Raw genomic sequence first — 17,861 nt, 5'->3', positions numbered from 1 at the left:
TCCACTCCAGTAGTTCTTCTATGGGGAGACTTTTCCTTGCCTACTCTCCCAGCTAGGTCAGACCTCCCTCTAATATCTATTAAGGTATCTGTACTTGTCCTTTCTAGCATTTGTCAAGATTGTTAATTCTCTATGTATCTGCGGGCTTATTTCATCAATGGTGTGATTGTGTGTCTCCTCCATTAGAGTGACATATTCTTGAGGGTGGGAACCATGCTTTTTAGCACATTGTCTAATATCTAGTAGCATGGAATAAATGCTTGTTGAATGAATGAAGGGGTGGATGGATGGACAGATAAACTGTGGAAAAAATAGCCTTCGAAATAGTGAAGAGTCCACAGTTGGCATTTCTAGGTAACAAAATGATCTGATGAGCTACTGATTGTCATATAATTTTATAGCTGAGATAAACTGTAAAGAGGATATTTATATATATATATATATATAGAATATATATAGAATTATGTAATCTAATGAGAAATCACTTTAGAAATGATTAAACCACTATGCAGATATATAGAGCTATTAATTGATGTTCTTTAGCTTAACTCCTACATTTTGCCAGTGAGGAAATGGGAACCCAGAGAAGACGAATGACCTATCCAAGGTCACGTAGCTTGAAAAAGGAGGTCGCTCAATGTCAGACCTAGGATTAAAATTCAAGCCTCCCCATTAGTCTGATGCTCATCATGCACCACATTTTTCTGTATATTTTTTTACTGGAGTTCGATTTGCCAACATATAGTATAACACCCAGTGCTCACTTTTATTTATTGAATTTTTCACATGTGCTTGTAAACCAGGTGAAGAAATTCAACACAATACCACTCACCAAGTAATGCAAAGGTATATGTTAGTTGTGTTCATTTGTATGGAAGAATGAGAGGCACTTTCATGTTTTCCTGAATGGAGATGCAATTCAAGGAAATAGGCTGAAATAAAGAAAACTGGATTCTGGAGTGAAAATAAGCAAACCGTCATACTCAGCTTTGATAAGAAGACTGGTAGAATGTTTATGGAAAACCTTACTCAAGCTGGTTTAAGCAGAAAAGGATATTTATTTGCTGAAGCTACTGGAAAACCTTGCTAGAGGCATCCAAGCTTCAGGTACTGCTGAATTCAGGAAATCAGTTCTCCTTCTATGTATCTCTTAGCTCTGCTTTCCTCTGTATTGACTGTATTCTCAGACAGGTTCTTCTCTTTCCACTGTGGTAAAGACTTGGCAGCAATGGCTCTGGACTTAGATCCTCCCATCCTAACAACCCTAAAGAGAGCTCCTTTTCTCCAACAATTACACAAGAGTCCTACTGGCCTGTCTTGAATTGGGTCACCAGGTCCTCTGACTCTCTGGATACTAGTCTACTAGTCTGAATATCCAGGCCTGGGGTGACCCCAGAAATGAGTTACATATCCCAAGAAATGGAAGATGGGAATCAGCTCTACACAATGCACAGAGACTGAATATGGGGGAATAATGGTTCCCTGAAAGAATATTAGAGATTCCATCCCCGAAAAGAGTGAAGATCTGAGAAGGAAAAATAGAAGATGACCAACCCAAATCAAGTGTGCAGGACAGGGAGGCCTCACTGTGACTAGAACAACTGGGATCTAAAAGCTCTCGCTGGATCTGAGGTAGACCTTATGACTATGACTATGACTTCCTCATCCTCACAGTAGGAGACCTCAGAGATCGCCTTCTAGGCTTCCCTGTTGATGGAGTATAGCTATCTCTAGCTTCTGCTGCTTCCTAACACTCAACTCCTGCCTCCAGGCCAGCTGTTGCTTATGTAGTCTCTAGTCCTCTCACAAAGCCCGCTCAAGAAGGAAAAGACTGTGTGTTCAGTGAGTCTACTCTGCCTTCATGCCAGGCCATGTACATGGGGCCCAACCATCCAAGGTAGTCACATGGCACAGATGAGGCCATCTATGGAAGAAGAAGCAACTAGAGCCAATTGTCTCAGAAAATGGAGAGGGCAGAATAAGGGCTCAAAGAGAAAAGTTCATGCTCTCCCACTCTTGAACAGTGAGACCATCCATGGATGAGAAAGGGCATCAGGAGTTCATCAGTTCAAGAGCTCATGTGCTCTACCTAGGCACATTTATGTCTAAGACAGGTGGCTCTTTTCTTTTTTTTTCATTTTAGGTTTTTATTGTTTTGTTTTGGGGTGTGTGTGTGTGTGTGTTTGTGACCATATCTGTCTTCACATATTGATTAATTGTGAAGCTTCCCTCCCATTCCTCCCTTTTTCTGTGACCCCCCCCATGTACCCTGGTATGTGAAATCCTTACTCCCACAAAATGGAAATGGAAGATGACAAGATGAGTATATTTAAGAGAACATTTGTCAGTGCTGCCCTAAAAAAGGAGTTTGTATACCTTAACAAGACATAATGTTGCAGAAAGTGCTATCAACTCCATCTTTACAAGTCTCTAGGAATAGAAATTGTAGAACTTTAATAGTGGCTTATTAAAAGCCTTCATTGTCTTTATGATCCAGACGTTGTTTAATGGATTTCTATTGTACTTTAGTGTAAGCACACATGAGTGTGTGTGTGTGTGTGTGTGTACATATGTACTCATATATACTATAAGATGGAGAATGACGTCTTCCTGGTGAGGACCCCTCCTAAACTTGAGTCAGGTAGGCTCCAATATCCCTCCCTCAATATCCCCTTTCCAGGAACTTCAACTTTTAACCTTTGATGGAAGATCTGTTTTTTGTCTTGTTAAGTTGTCTTATTAACCTTATTTTCTGGCTTATCTCCAATTCATCCCCATCATGTCAGAAATGCTAAATCCAAAACAGTGCATGTCACTGGAATGAGGACTCATCTGGTATTAAATACAACTGGAGGCTTCATTTCACACTTCTGTTTCTCTGGAACCTGTGCCTTGCAGTAGCTACGCTGCTTTTTAATTGACTTTAGCATGATAACCCAACTCCCGATTGAGTCCCTGCCTACCATGATCCATCAGCAACTTTAGTGAAATCGGCTCTGATTTTTAATTGTATTTAAGGCCAGGATATATATTGCAGCTGTCCCTACTGGAGGACAACTTCTGATTTATTCCTTTGAGTCAATATCTCTCTAATACAACTGTTGCTATGAATTAGTTTCTTGTCTTCCAAAGACTTAGTGTTTGTGATATGCAACTTGTATAATATGCACAGCCATAGATTTCACCACCCAAATTATTGCAAGCATTTTAAAGCATGTGAATTAGGACTTAGCCTGTGTTTCCCATTGGATGGTCGACTTGTTAGATTCTGAACTGTAAGAGTCAGTGTGGCTGTGAAAATAAAGATAGCAGCAATCAACACCCTGGCTATGAATCTTGTATTTGAAGCTGTCACTTGGTACATAATTAAAGTCCTTGCAAAGGCCAGTTACATATGATCAAGTTAATATACACAGAGTGTTGGTTTCCAACATGCAATGAGCACTATGTGTGATCAATTTCATTAGTTTTTACATTTGTCGGGATACAGTAAAGCCACCTAATGCATCTTACTTAATTTTTAAGATCTTCTTTCTATCAAGCTCTATCTCTGAATTTATTATGATATAGTCTTCCAAAGTTCACTTTTGTAAGAATTTGATAAAAGCTTCCTCTATCATTCTTTAGAGAAGACCTATAAGTTGGAAGAATCACATAGCATTGTGACTGCAGCTTACTCTAAATTGTTACCTGTGAAACCTTATAAGAAGGGTGTCTGCCTTAATCCTATTTCAGCTTAGTATTGTTTTTCAATACTAAAGACATGTTGGCCCATTGATAGCCTATTGAGATGGCTCTTATAGAACAGTGCTGTCCAATAGAAGTACAATGTGAGCCACAAATGCAAGCCACATTCGTATTTTTAAATTTCTCAGTATGTACATTAAAAACATAAAAAGAAACAGACAAAGCTGGCTGTATTCATCTATTTTATTTGACTTGACATATCTAAAATATCATTTTAACACATTGCTAATATAAAAATATTAATGAGATATTTTATTCACTGCGAGTTTTTGAAATCTGGTGTGTGTTTTATACCTACAGCACATCTCAGTTTGGATTAGCCAGATTTCAAATGACCACCAGCCACATGTGGCTATTGGCTACCATATTGAACAGTGTAAGAGTCAACAGTCTCCATTAGTGACAGATCTTGACTCAATCATCCTGACCCAGAAGAACTTAGGCATATTGACAGACATCCTCATGTGTATTAGTCATTTCCTATGGGGGTTTTCTCACTGCCCTCCGTATTTTAAGCACAGCAATGAGCATTAGGCCTGATGAGGTCTTAACCATAATGATCTCTTCTTTTCCTATCCTTCACTTTAACTTTGTTTCTATGATGTTAAAAATTATAGGAGAAAAATATGAGCTCAGTGTTTAAAAAAAGGACACAATCTCTGTTTTACCTTGTGTCTCCCAAACCACCTGTACTTTGAAAGCATGATCATTTGTCATATCCTACAGCATCCAATCACACCAATGATTTCTAGTAAGCTCTCTAGCCTCCCCTACTAGCTTCCTATTAGTTAGCCTTAATATTTCATGGAAGCATTTGAGAGGAATGCTAATTTTCCTCTCGTTTTTTCCCAACTTCTGTTTTGCCTTCACTAGTTTCTCAGTTCTGTGCTAGTTTATTGCATGCTGCTCAATTCTTCTAACTCTGAATCAGTGTGTGCTCAAGGCAGTAACTCTTTAGCTCTAGACGAGACCTGTCCCTTGAGAATGTCTTCAGAAAGGATGGTAGCTTTGAAGTGTCAGGAAATTCACCAGGAACAAGAAGAAACGAAGCTACAAAGCAGACACCAGGAGTAAGAAAATAGCAATGCTCAATGATGGGGCAAATATGCCTGTCAAAGTGGAGGCAATCGTCAGTGAGGGAAGCTGCCACCTCATGTCCAATGCCAAGGACTCGGGGAACCAGCCAAGCCTCCCTTAATTGAGTAAAATGACAATCAGCCATGGTACGAAAACAGAGATGATTTTTATAAATAGGGTTGATAGCAGGATTTTTCCAGCTTCTGATTGCTGTCTGGCTGTGGTTCTACCCTTAGAAAAATTCTGTCCTTCGAGTGCCAAATTCAGAAGAGGCTTTTGCCCAACTTGTTACTGCCATATTTTCTGAATTTCTTAAAATAGAATTGAATCATAATTTAGAAAAAGGACCCAACAGGCAAAAATGGATGGGCTCATAGGATGAAGCTAGGTTTGTGGGATGCACTCACCTCATGAATAGTGAAACCTTTCTTAAATCCAAAAATTTTACTGAGGCACAGTTTCTGACAGACATTACACTAAGAACAGTCTCTTACTGTAGGATATTGCTTTGGGGAGATGGAAATGTTAGATGCTTACTAGCTGTTTTAGTTTGGTGTCCTCCTCCAAAGAAAATCCTGTCTCTCCTCCCTTCCTACTCCTCTACCCCACTGCCTGATTCTCTCTCTCTCTCTCTCTCTCTCTCTCTCTCTCTCTCAGACAGACAGATAGACACACACACACACACACAATCTAGCATTCTTGAATCAACACTATATAGCTAAACTTAAGAAAAGAGATTACATGCAAAATTTGTTCATGCTTTGTGATAATGGCCTAAAGGGGTCAGTAGCCTTCTCTAGCTCACTGTGAAAGACAGGCTGAGGCCCCAGAAATAAGCTGTCTCAGTGACACAGGGAAGCCTCCGAATAAGGAATCTTGATTTCTGAAAAGATGCTGCAGGCTTCAAAGGGCTTTTGGAAAAGAATGGTGGCACCTCTGGGATAGCCCCTTCTCATGGTGGGCCATCTCTATGCCTTATCCATGCATCTTTTGGCCTCCCTGGATCCTCGTGCGAGCAAATAGAATGCAGGCCTGGTTGTGGTTTTGATTTCAAATATCACTCTCTACCAGAGTCCTGGGAGGCATCTCAGCTTACACTACCTCACTCAGTCCACCTCCTGACCCTGTGAAGGAGATGGTATCATTACCCTCACTCCACAGAGGAGAAAACCAGAGTTCGGAGAGGTCCAGGGCAGAGTCAGAATTTGAACCCAGACTTTTCCAGTTCTAAGCTAGAACATCTTTCTTTCATCTTCATCTCCCACCATTGGGAGGATCTGACCTTCCTGACCAGAAGGAGAACACAAGTCTTTGTGGCCAGCCCTCTAGGTGAGAGTACGCTGTGAAGTCTTCTCTCCATCCTTATATTCTCCTCTCCTGTCTGCTTTCTCTGCTTGTAGTTGGACCCATGCCCCACTACCTTTACAGATGCATGTTCACCTTTCCTTCCTTTCCAATGCTCTTTTATCTCTAGTTTGCATAGACCTCATGGATCAATGGTTCTTTTATTTGCCCAACACTGGATTCTGCTGTCAAAGGAAGTAGTGGAGACAGACACATACCCAAAACCATAATGCAAGTCCGAGTGCGAGAGATGTTCCCGTGTATTTTGCTCCCGGCCAAGACAACGTCCATCTCCTCCGAGTCCATCTGCTTCCCCTGTTATTTATTTATTTATTTATTTTTTACCTACAAGTTCAGCAGAACAAAAAAAAAAAAACAGTGGTTGGATTAAAAAGCAACCAAAACCAGTCAGCAAGATAAGCACTTCACATTTTTCTGTGCAGCAGGGATGAAGGATCTTAGTTTGGATGGGTATAGCTCAGTTTCTGGAGCTTCCAGGGAGCAGAGCCCCAGATCCCAGGCTCTCAGCCTCTGTTCATTTTGTTATTAAATGAAGAAATGTGTGGTTTCCATGGCAATGGTCCTCCCAAAGTTTTATGGCCTCTCCGAGTACTTGCCAGGCCAAATCTACTCACTTTTCAGAGCCAGTGCTGTTAAGGGACACTTCTTAGAAAACCACATACTAACAGAGAATGGGAAACCCCACTGCCAGACCCTTGTTTTCAATCAGTATCTCCAGAATTTGGCATAAGAAACAACTGCCTCTAGCCTAAAGAAAACTATGGATATAATTTCTGTCTCCTTGAGTCAGGTCATCACTGGGGAGAAAGCTTCGAATCTGGCTAAAGGCAATTCATGAAAATGCTAGATTGTAGCAGAAAAGACTTTGTGACCTTGCTGCTGCCTCTGTCATTTTAATGTTTCCTTGTCACTGATGCGAGGCAGGCCCTGCATATTCATCCGTGCCCTCCTGTGCAGAGAACGGCCTTGGGCAGGGTAAGTTACATATTGCAAGCTCATCGTGTGGTAGACTCTATGACAAGCCTCTTGGCCTCCTTTGGGCACGAAGGACTTGCTCTCTCGCTTGCTGGGAAGGCTCTGACAGACAGTTCTCAGCTGCCAGCAACCTGTGGGCAGTCCGTAAGTCCACTCAAGGTCACACTCCGTTTCTGGGGTGGCCTCCATCCAGGGGCTGACTGATAGGAAGCTACAAAGGCCCAGCCCCCTTGACTCAACTTAGGACAATTCTGAAGGATCATCCGGCAGGGCCAGACAAGGCCTGTTGACACTACATCACAGCTCAACCTCCCCCTCTGCCCAATCCCTCCCAGCAGGTGTTAATACTAAGAGCATGCCCCGAGAAATGTCTTGGCTGCTAATTTGCGTGCCAAGTCTTGTCCTTAAGAACTTGATTTGCCGTATATTCTAAGGTCTGTAAGTTGCCCAGGTCAGGAATCTTCCCTTAGGAGAGCAGAGTCAAGGCAGTGAGCTACAATAAGACCACCGGGGGCCTGGTGGTGTTCTCTGATCCTGGACATAGCGTGTTGTCTTGCCCCTAGTCACATCTGATGGATGACGGTGCTTTCATTCTGTTTCAGTGGTCAATTTTTTGTGAATATGAGGTTCACACTTGCCATCTAACACTGATAAGGAATTATTGCAGGCTCTGGAGAAGAGACTCACATAAGCCACCGTATGCCATATGCCACCTCTACCAAGAGGAATCCTCTGTGTGTCCCTTCTTGTCCCTTAATTGTTCCTGGTGTAACAAATTACTATATGGGCTTAAACAACAGAAATGATTCCTCACACAGTTATGATGCAAAATCAGTTCCACTAAGCTAAAGGGAAGGTGTCAGCAGAGCTGGCTGCTTTTGGAGGCTCTAGGGCAGAAAATATTTCCCGGCCTTTTACAGTTTTTAGAAGCCACCCACATTCCTTGGCTGATGGCCCCTTCTTCTAAGTCAGCAGAGTAGTGCCTTCTGTCCTGTCTGACCTCTGCTTCTACTCTGACATCTGCCCTCTCCCGACACCCCTACCCTTCTCACCCAAGGACTCTTGTTTGGAATGATGTGGAGCCCACTTGGATAATCCCTCCACATCAAGACCCTTACCTTACTCACATCTGCAAAGTCCCTTTTCTGTGGAAGGTAATATATTCATAGATTCTGGGGATTGGCATGTGGACGCCTTTGGGGGGGACATTAGTCAGCCTCCAACACCAGTGACTTATGCCCGAGTCAGGATTCCAGGCAAAGGGATTAACATGGGCAGAGGCAGGGAGGCCTGACCTGATGTCATGTGGGCAGAAAATAGAAGCATGGAAAGCATAGATTTCCTGAGAGACACATCAAGTGATCAAATTGGACAAGATGCAAGGGAGCTGGTTCATATAGCATGTGCATTTTAAGCTGGAATTGTAGTTAATTATAAACATGATGTAGCTCCTTATTTGCCCAGAAGCACCTGAGGCCAGGATTCGAGTCAGTGTCTTTATGATGCCACCATAGCTCTGGCTCTGTGGTTGGCCCAGGTCAAGAGTTCAGCTCAGGTGTGTGACATCAACAAACGCCAGCTTTGGCCTGCTGTGACACTGCGGTGTCTGGATGCTCTGAGAAGAGAACTGAGGGCACCAGGGCCTGGATGTCTTCATCTTGGCAATGTGACGGGCCTGCTTGGGGCTCACAGGACAGGGGCATTTCCTGAGCCGGCAGTGTGCGTGGGAACGTGTGGCAGAAAGCTTTCTGAAGTGTTATGTAATAAACCTGGCAGAACGATCATGTCCAGGCTGGAAGATGGGTGCATAGGGTTCATTATGCTCTTCTGTCTACCGAATATTTCCATACTACAAAGTGACATGAGCAGAAGTGAGCAGCACATCGCATCCTTGAAGGCATAACAGGTACCCAAATGGGAAGAGAAGCCTGTGGTAATATTTGGGTGATAACAAGGATAAAAAGGATGAAGACTATAAAAAACTCATGTCTGTTACTTATGAGGAAACATCTGTACAAGCGCTTCATAAACTGCAAAGCCTCCCATACCCATAAGGGACTTCTCAGTTTTTAATACAAACAGTATTTCCTCGGGAATGAGGCCATTTTCTGATCTTTTGTATAATAAATGAGATGAATTTCCTTCTCCAGGAAGCTTGGGGCCCACCAGAGTAACTCCTTCTCAACACAAGCTTCCCTTTGCTGATAGGAAGCTCAGTCTGAGATGTGTTGATTTTTCTTCCCTGTCTGCCCCTGGTCCCCAGACACTGAAGGATGCCAGTGACAACGCACGCAAGGACTTTCACCGCGAGGCTGAGCTGCTGACCAACCTCCAGCACGAGCACATCGTCAAGTTCTATGGTGTCTGCGTGGAGGGTGACCCGCTCATCATGGTCTTTGAGTACATGAAGCACGGGGACCTCAACAAGTTCCTCAGGTGCGGTGTGGGGGTGGTGTGAGGGGAGACATGGGAGGGGGCAGGCCTCCGTGGTTCTGATAGCCTGAGGGTGAGGATGGGGAGTTCTTGGGAGGGGCCAAGGGTCCCCTGGAACTTTTTCTGGAATGGCCCATCTTGGTTTCAACACCAACATGTTCTGCAGAGAAAGAAACTGAGGCCACAGAAGAGTGAGGGACAGAAGAAAAGAACCATTCCACTTACTCTTGGGTGAAGGGAGTCAAGTGATGCTTCTCTCTGCCGTGAGCAGAGGTACAAATGGAAGATGCTCATTTAAGACCATGAATGGAAAGAGGAAGCAGTCCCAGCAGTGTGGGCTGGGATCCTGGATTCTCCCTCCCAGTCTGCATCAGCGGCCATGTCTGCTCAAGTGGGTCTCCGACCCACTTGGCCCCAGCCGCCTTGACTCCCCTGGTAGGCCTGAGCAGACCCTATGTCATGTCTCCGGCCTAACATGTTGTTTTCTTTCTAACGTAGCTGCTTCTCAGCTTTGGAAGATTAGCAAGTGTGCTGCCTGTGGTATCTTGGTAGGTAGTAAAACTTAGGAGACACAGGAAAGATGTTGGCCTCAGTTTTGTTAACTGTAAAAGGGGCATAATAATATCCACCTTAATGATGAATGTCAGGATCATTGTGATGATAGGTAATCAATAGATATTGTCCCCAGAACCACAAGGTTGAGAGATCTGCAATCCTGGGGATGTTACACCTCTTCTTTTTAAATTTTTTAAAATATTTTATTTATTTATGAGAGACACAGAGACACAGGCAGAGGGACAAGTAGGCTTCCTGTGGGGAGCCTGATGTGGGACTCAATCCCCCGACCCCAGGATCATACCCTGGGCCAAAGGCAGACGCTCAACCACTGAGCCACCCAGATGCCCTGATGTTATATCTCTTGTGTTACCATGCCCATTAGACCTCTCTGTTCTCCTCCAGTTTCTGGGGGCCCCGAGAGGGGCTTTCCATAGAAACAGGCATCAGGCAGCCTTGAAAATTCAGAAACTACAGTTTAATAAGTCCATCACTGAGAGAACGGTGGAGGAGGACAGCATGCTGCTGTGCTTAGAAATATCCTCATGTGGTTGGTACCTCCTGGATCCCTTTTACCAGCTCTAGGCTCAAGAATACACGTGCAATTTAGTTTGTCCTTTACTGGGAAGAGTCCCCCTTCTCTGCCTTGCTCATGACTATGGGGGTGGGGAGAGAATGCCAGATAAGATTAGGATTATGTAGCCTACTCTTGGTGCTCAGAGACAGTCATCCCGACACATTACATAGTGTCAGCAGTTTTTCTTGCAGGTGATAGGAGAAGGGATGAAGATGGATTTTGTCTTTCAGACCTCATGTAAAAGGAGGAAAAGAAGCTACATTTGGTGGAGGTCTAACTGTTCATAGAAGTATTTTTTTCCTGTTCCCATGCTCTATGCTACTTCTCTAATTAAAAATGGTGCTTTCCAAAAACATAGCGTAATACAACAAACGTATTTCACCTGGATGCAATTAAATGCTTCTGTGAGCTCACACTGTACTTGTGCGCATATGCATATGTGTGCATGTTGTAAGCATGTGTGTAAGTGTGTGTGTGTTGATCCTTTCACTTTTGGCTCAGCCAACCTCTCCCTAGCTCTCCTTCCTGCTTCCAGAAGGAGCAAGCACCTGATTCTCCCTGGGCATCTTGCACAAGGCATGGAGCTATTAGAAATCTCTCCCGCTTGATTTTAGAATCTGCTGAACTCTGGTAACAAGAGGTTTTCAATGCCAAGAATTAGGCATAGTAATGTACCACGAACTACACTCCATTCTCCCTTTCTGGAAGGGATGCAGCCCGTAAATGCCATGAACATGTCCCCAAGTGTCATTGGCACTGCCCTATAAAGACAGATGTCTGCAATTTCCTCTCACCCTTTTTATTCATCCCAAAGCCATACATTGAGTACCAATGTGGCCAGGCCCTATGCTGGGGTGGCTGGGAAATGGGTATAACACATAATTCTTGCTTGCAAAGAGATGCCAGTTCTCCTCTGGAATCTCTCCAGAATTCCCTTCCAACAAGAGGAAGTCAGATAAAGCTTTTTCAAGCAATAGCAGCTAGTATTATTGAGCCTCCTAAGCATTCTAAGCGGTTTAACTTGTATAAACTTCATAACCTATTATTACAATGATTCCCATTTTTACGGTCCAAAAAACAAAAACAAAAACAAAAACAAAAACAAAAACAAAAACAAAAAACCAACGTGAATCACAGAGCTGAGCTTCAAATCCACAGCCCCTGGCTGTAAAACTCAGAGCCTTAAGCACCGCACTGCTTCCTCGTGAGGTAGCCGATTAAAAAACTGAGAAAGAGGGACACCTGGGTGGCTCAATGGTTGAGCGTCTGCCTTTGCTCAGGGCATGATCCTGGGGTCCTGGGATTGAGTCCCACATTGGACTCCCCGCAGGGAGCCTGCTTCTTCCTCTGTCTGTATCTCTGCCTCTCTCTGTATGTCTCTCATGAATAAATAAGTAAAATCTTAAATAAAAAAAAAATAAAAAAAATTAAAAACCACCTCAGAAAGAAAGTAGCATGCCGCAGGATTCTGGAGCTGGACAGTGTGGCTAAGTGCCGACTGTAACCCACCTGGGGAGAAGAAACCAAGGAAAGGTGAACAGCTCCCTCATTAGAAGTCCACTGAACCTTCCAGCTTCTCAAGCTGGGGTGCTAATGGCATTTTCCCCCCTTTTAAGGCACGTTCTCCCAGAAGAGTAAAATATGTTTTTATTTCCAGGAGCTGCAAGGTAACCTGGGGAATGAAGCAGAAGGCTGTTTTTTTTTTACTTTATTTATACTCCTCTTGAGAGCTTGTTTAGAATACTTGCCTGCCCTCTTTTTACAAGATTATCTGCTCAAAGAAAGCATGCAGAGGCTTCTCTCGTTAAAGGGAGGCTTGTCCAAAAACTCAAAAGCAAGCAGGGGACACGACTGGCTTAAAATGCAGAGGCTGGCCCCACTCCTGCACCCCTTCTGCGTGCAGAAGGCCCTGGGAGAAGTGCAGGCCTCAGGTGTCTCAGAGGACCCTGGAGCCTGGGGGTTTGTGCAGAGGTGGCCTGTGGCACCAGTCTCTACTGCTGCCTCTTCTCCAGAGTCTTTCCTATGGACAGAGTCTTGGAGGGGTGTAGGTGCCAGGGGCTGAAATAAGGTTCTGGCAAGTGAGCAATATCGTATTTCACTCTTGGATTTAAATCTATGAAGGTCACATCCTGGCCTGGATTCTCTGGATGTTTCAGGATTTCTCTTCCTTCGTGTGCTCTTCCAGGTCTCTGCTGGTGTTGAGGTCACAGTCAGGGCTTTGTCTCCTGCCATAGGGAAACCATCCCCCCTCTCCCTTGCCCCCTCAGGCTGGGGAGAGCAACTTTGCACCATAGCTAGTGCTGGCTCTCCACAAAAGCCACAAAGCTCTTCACAAGCAGAGTCTCCCTACTGCTCCTATCAGTGAGCTTAGGAGGGTGCGGTGGGGATGGAATGAGGAAACAGTGCAGAGGCGCTGCAGGTCACCTGAGGTCACTGCCAGCGTCTTAGGATTGGATGCAATTTCATTTTGGATCCCCAGAGCCTTGCCCACCACAGGGGAGCAGTTTTGAGGGGAAGAGATCCCCGAGGCATTTCCCCACACGGCTGGCTTCTCAGTGTGACGAGGGGCACATGGGGCTGTGGTTTAAACCGAGGTGAAGTGTGCACAAGCCCAGGAAGCTCCTCCCTGGGGATGGTTCGACCCAGATATTTAGAGATACGAGAGACCTACATGATCACCCAGCCTCATAGCCCTTTGTCTGTTTGACTGATGAGGACATTACAGACTGGGATGAGTTAAGAGGCTTCCCTAGTTCCTGATGGTGGAACACTCCCCTCTCCCCATCTAGTGCTTGTTCTGAGAAAAAAAGAGAGTGAAAGATTTGGAAATCCAGTGAAGGTGGAAGCACAGGGGCGGAGGGGGGAAAGGGGGCTGGAGCCCAGAGAAGGGGGCATGCAAATGCCAGTGGGGACAGTCCAACCAAGGTGGGGCTGGCCCGGTGCGGGGAGACGCAGAAGGAGCAGGGTGCTCTGGGATAATTCTGACCCTTTCTGTTTTCAAATACTCATACAGCTCTGGAGCCCTGCAGGTGGGATTGTCCACTTTAAAATCCATTTAAAATCTACTATATGGCTCAGTGGTTGAGCATCTGTCTTTGGCTCAGGTTGTGATCCCGGCGTCCTGGCATCGAGTCTCACATCGGGCTCCCCGCAGGGAGCCTGCTTCTCCCTCTGCCTGTGTCTCTGCCTCTCTCTCTGTGTGTGTGTCTCATGAATAAATAAAATCTGAAAAAAAAAAAAAAAACCCTTCTATATTTATTTTGAGTACTTCCAGCTGTCCTGAAGGAATCTTCATCCTTGTTTTGCCTCTGGTAAGGAGCAGCCCTTTGACTGCTCCACCACCGCTTCCAGAAGAGAAGGACCCTTTACTCTTTGCTCTCAAGCCATCAGGCAGCAGTGACACCAGTCGTGGCAGGACTCAGGAGCTGGGAGCAGGGGACTAATGGGGCTCAAGGCTCGTCTGAGATGAGGACGCTCCTCTCCCTGAAACGTGTGCCGGTGTTTAGATGCCTTAAGTCATCGCACAGCTGGGAGAAGGCCAAGTGTATGAGATAGAAGGAAAAGAAGATATACAATACCATACACCTCACCCCTACCCCCGCCATAGTGTAAAGAATAATGTAGGCCCAGGGAAAGAATCAATGTGTTGTGATTCCAGAGCTCTCCATGTGGTGGCCAGTACACATGTGGAGCTGGAGGTCGAGGGAGGCGTGGGCAGGAGATGGGATTTTCTACAGGGAATGAATGTCCAGGCTGAGGTGCCCTGGGATTTTGCTCAGTTGGGCCTGAGGGAGACAAGGGCAGCTTGTTGAGACCGAGCCCAGCTGCAGAGCTCTGGCCTAGGTGGGGGTACTCAGGAGGCGTTGGCCCGGGTGAGGGGTGCTCAGCTGCAGCTGGGAGACGGGAGGGGAAGGCTGGGGCTCCCACTGGGGCATGATGACCCATTGCTCTAATAGAGCCAAACTCTCGCCCTATGTTTTGGTTTTGGTTTATTTTACTTTTGTTCATGTATTTTACTCCATTGCTTTTCAGTGGGCTCTGGGCTCTGGCCAGTGCCTGGCCCCATGTTAGCTCTGGAGCCCCCAAAACACAGAAGTGTGTGTGTGTGTGTGTGTAGGAGGGTACCATTCAGGCCCAGATGGCCCCGAGAATTATAGATTTCCTGGGAATTGGAGCCTGGGTACTCTCAAAGCTTTCGGGGTGCACTTGTGAGTGAAGCATCTCCCCCCTGCCCTTTAGCTAAGTCAGGCAGCCCTTGAGCTCCCACAGCTCATGGGAGACGGGGCCCCTGGAGGAGAGAGCTGAGGCTCCAGCCACACTTACCATGTCCTCTGCAGGGCCCATGGGCCTGATGCTGTGCTGATGGCCGAAGGCAACCCGCCGACGGAGCTCACCCAGTCCCAGATGCTGCACATTGCCCAGCAGATAGCAGCAGGAATGGTCTACCTGGCGTCCCAGCACTTTGTGCACCGAGATCTGGCCACCCGCAACTGCCTGGTTGGCGAGAACCTCCTGGTGAAAATCGGGGACTTCGGGATGTCCCGGGACGTGTACAGCACCGACTACTACAGGGTGAGTGGCTGCCCCCACCAGGAGTCCCCAGGGCCCTCTTTCCCTGTATTCATTTGCTGGGGCTCCTGTAACACAATATCACAGACTAAAGAGCCTGAATGGCAGATGTTTATTTTCTCTGAAGGTAAATGTTCAAGGTCAGGGTGATGGCAGGGTGGCTTTCTCCGAACACTTCTCTTCTTGGCTTGCAGACAGCACCTTTCTCTGCATGCTCACGTGGTCTTTTTGCTGTGTGTGCACCCCTGCTGTCTCTCTCTGTGTCTAAATGTCCTCATCTTCTAAGGACACCAGACAGATTGGAAGAAGGCTCACCCACAGTCTTGTTTTCACCAAATCACCTCTTTCAACACCCAAACACAACTATGTTCTGAGGTCCTGAGGGTTAAGGCTTCCATGTGCAAATTTGGGGGAACACAATTCACCCCATAAAACCCATCATGCTCTTTCCACAGTGCTCCAGAGCTGTGTGTGATATTTTCAAGAGAAAAGCCCTCAACATCAGGGTTCTGCCAGGGGAGCCCAAGGGCTTGTGGGAATTCCTGGATGACACAAGGTTAAAGGATTCTGGCATTTGTATTTGATTCTGTGAAATTATGCCTGGAGCCTTTGTCTGAGGGTGTGGCTGAAGATGAACTTTTTCACATAAATAACAGCACCACAGACCTTGGAAGTTCCCACCCAGAACCATCTTGGTTGAAAGTAGATTAGCTATTGGCCTTCTTTGTGAGATATAAGAGGTTCTTTCCTCCCCTCCTCCCCAAATAGTGCCTCCACTAGAAACACTAAAGGTTAGAGTTGCAGAAACAATTCAGATCCCCTGTACCTGGAACTGGTCCCTTTAGCAAGATAGATTTGGAACTTGGGGAGGAGAAGAAAAGGGCATTTCTGGAAACCCTGAAGTCATGACATTGAAAGTGAAGATTTGAGGTAATAGGACATTTCAAATCCTCAGTTTGGTTTTACTGTGGTTTTGCTTGATTTTCAAGGGCAGAGGAAGAAACTAAGAGAGAAAAGGAATAAACGTCTTGTGTGTATATAGCCTAAGATGGAAAACCATATAACTCCCCTAGCTTTCATAAGATAAGACTGGTAGAGACAATGCCTTTCCTCACCTTCATCCCTCCCTTTATGATTTATTTTTGAGGATCTTAGTCTGTTTCCTACACCCCTCTCTGCAGCCTTACCCAGTTCTCATGCCTCTGCATTTTAGTTAAGCCAACATCACTACAAGTAGTCTATGAAAATAAATCCAGTGCTTTGCTGCATATTCTTCTGTAGATTGTTTTGTGGGGTTTCTTCCTTTGTCACCTTGATAAGCATTGTCCACAGTCTGTGGGGCAAAAGAGAGTGGATACCAAACTGAAAAGGATTTTCTTGGGTGTCTCTGTAGAAAACAGGAGAATGGTCTTAACTACAAGTGTTCAAAATGGAGCTTTGAAGTACCTGTTGAGTCTAGAGATGACTAGTCTCTTCTAAATATCTAAAACACGGCGGGAAATTTTCCCTACTAATAGATGCATCTCTCCTGTTAGCTCTTTTCTTTTGGTGGGAGGTGGGGGTGAGGACGTTTCCCTGTCTCAAGAGATGAAGAACCGCTTGAGTGTTTCCCTAAAGAAAAACTCTGCTGTTCCTGACGAGCATCGAAGGAAGAATCATGTGGCCCAAGCAACAGCTTTCTCTTTAGCAGTAAGTTAATAAAGATCTTATAGTGCTTGGCACAAAATAAGTACTCAAAAAATGTTTTCAACTTTGTCATTATCCAAATGGACAAAATCATGCTTCATTCCCAAAGCCACAGCCTAGCCAGGTAGAGTCCAGTGTCCTCTCCTATAATCTCTAGAAAAAAATGAATCTGAGGAAAAAAGATAGAAGTGATCAGTAGTGGAAAGATCACTTAAGTAAAAAAACAATTTTAAGTAGAGGCACTCCAAAGGAGATACACAAATGGCCTATAAGCACATGAAAAAATACTCAACATCATTAGTCATTGGGGAAATGTAAATCAAAGCCCCAATGAGTATCACTTCACACTCACTGGGATTCTGTGATAAAGACAGACAATAGTAAGTGTTAACGGGAATGTGGAGCAATCGGAGCCTAGATACACTGCTGGTGGGGATGCAAAATGCTGCAGCTGCTTTGCAAATGGTTTGGCAGTTTCCCAAAATGTTCAACACAGACTCATCATCTAATTCTGTGATTCCACTCCTAGGTATATACCTAAGAGAACTGATCATGTTTTCACAGACAAATTTGTACATTAATGTTCATAGCAGCATTATTCATAATAGCTAAAAAACTGGGGAACACCTTAAGTGTCCATCAACTGGTGAATGAATAAATGAGATGTGGTGACCCATACAACAGGATATTATTCACCAGTAAAAAGAAATGAAGTACTGAATCATGATCCAACAGGATTGAACCTTAATGCCACCATTATGGTAAATGAAGGAAGCCAGACTTAAAAGATATAACTCCATTCATATGAAATGTCCAGAATAGGCAAATCCATAGAGGCAGTGAGTAGATCCGTGGTTGCCAATGGCTTGGAGGATGG

The 17,861-nt window shown here is 45.0% G+C and overlaps 1 protein-coding gene across 10 annotated transcripts in view; it reads left to right on the top strand.

The window, feature by feature from the left end:
• Positions 1-17,861, top strand: part of NTRK2 (neurotrophic receptor tyrosine kinase 2) — a 329,574-nt gene that overhangs the window by 252,002 nt on the left and 59,711 nt on the right. For 6 of the 10 annotated variants that reach the window (XM_072836158.1, XM_072836159.1, XM_072836149.1 and 3 more), the window contains 2 exons: positions 9,428-9,600; positions 15,067-15,301. In XM_072836158.1, coding sequence (XP_072692259.1) covers positions 9,428-9,600; positions 15,067-15,301 — 408 coding nt within the window. Of the gene's footprint in view, positions 1-9,427; positions 9,601-10,920; positions 11,866-13,742; positions 13,804-15,066; positions 15,302-16,833; positions 16,988-17,861 lie in introns of those variants that run through there. The other 4 variants (XM_072836168.1, XM_072836184.1, XM_072836196.1 and 1 more) reach the window with 4 other exon arrangements.

Source organism: Canis lupus, chromosome 1 (genome assembly GCF_048164855.1).
Source record: "Canis lupus baileyi chromosome 1, mCanLup2.hap1, whole genome shotgun sequence".
NCBI lineage: Eukaryota > Metazoa > Chordata > Mammalia > Carnivora > Canidae > Canis > Canis lupus.
This window is presented reverse-complemented; position numbering and strand designations above follow the sequence as displayed.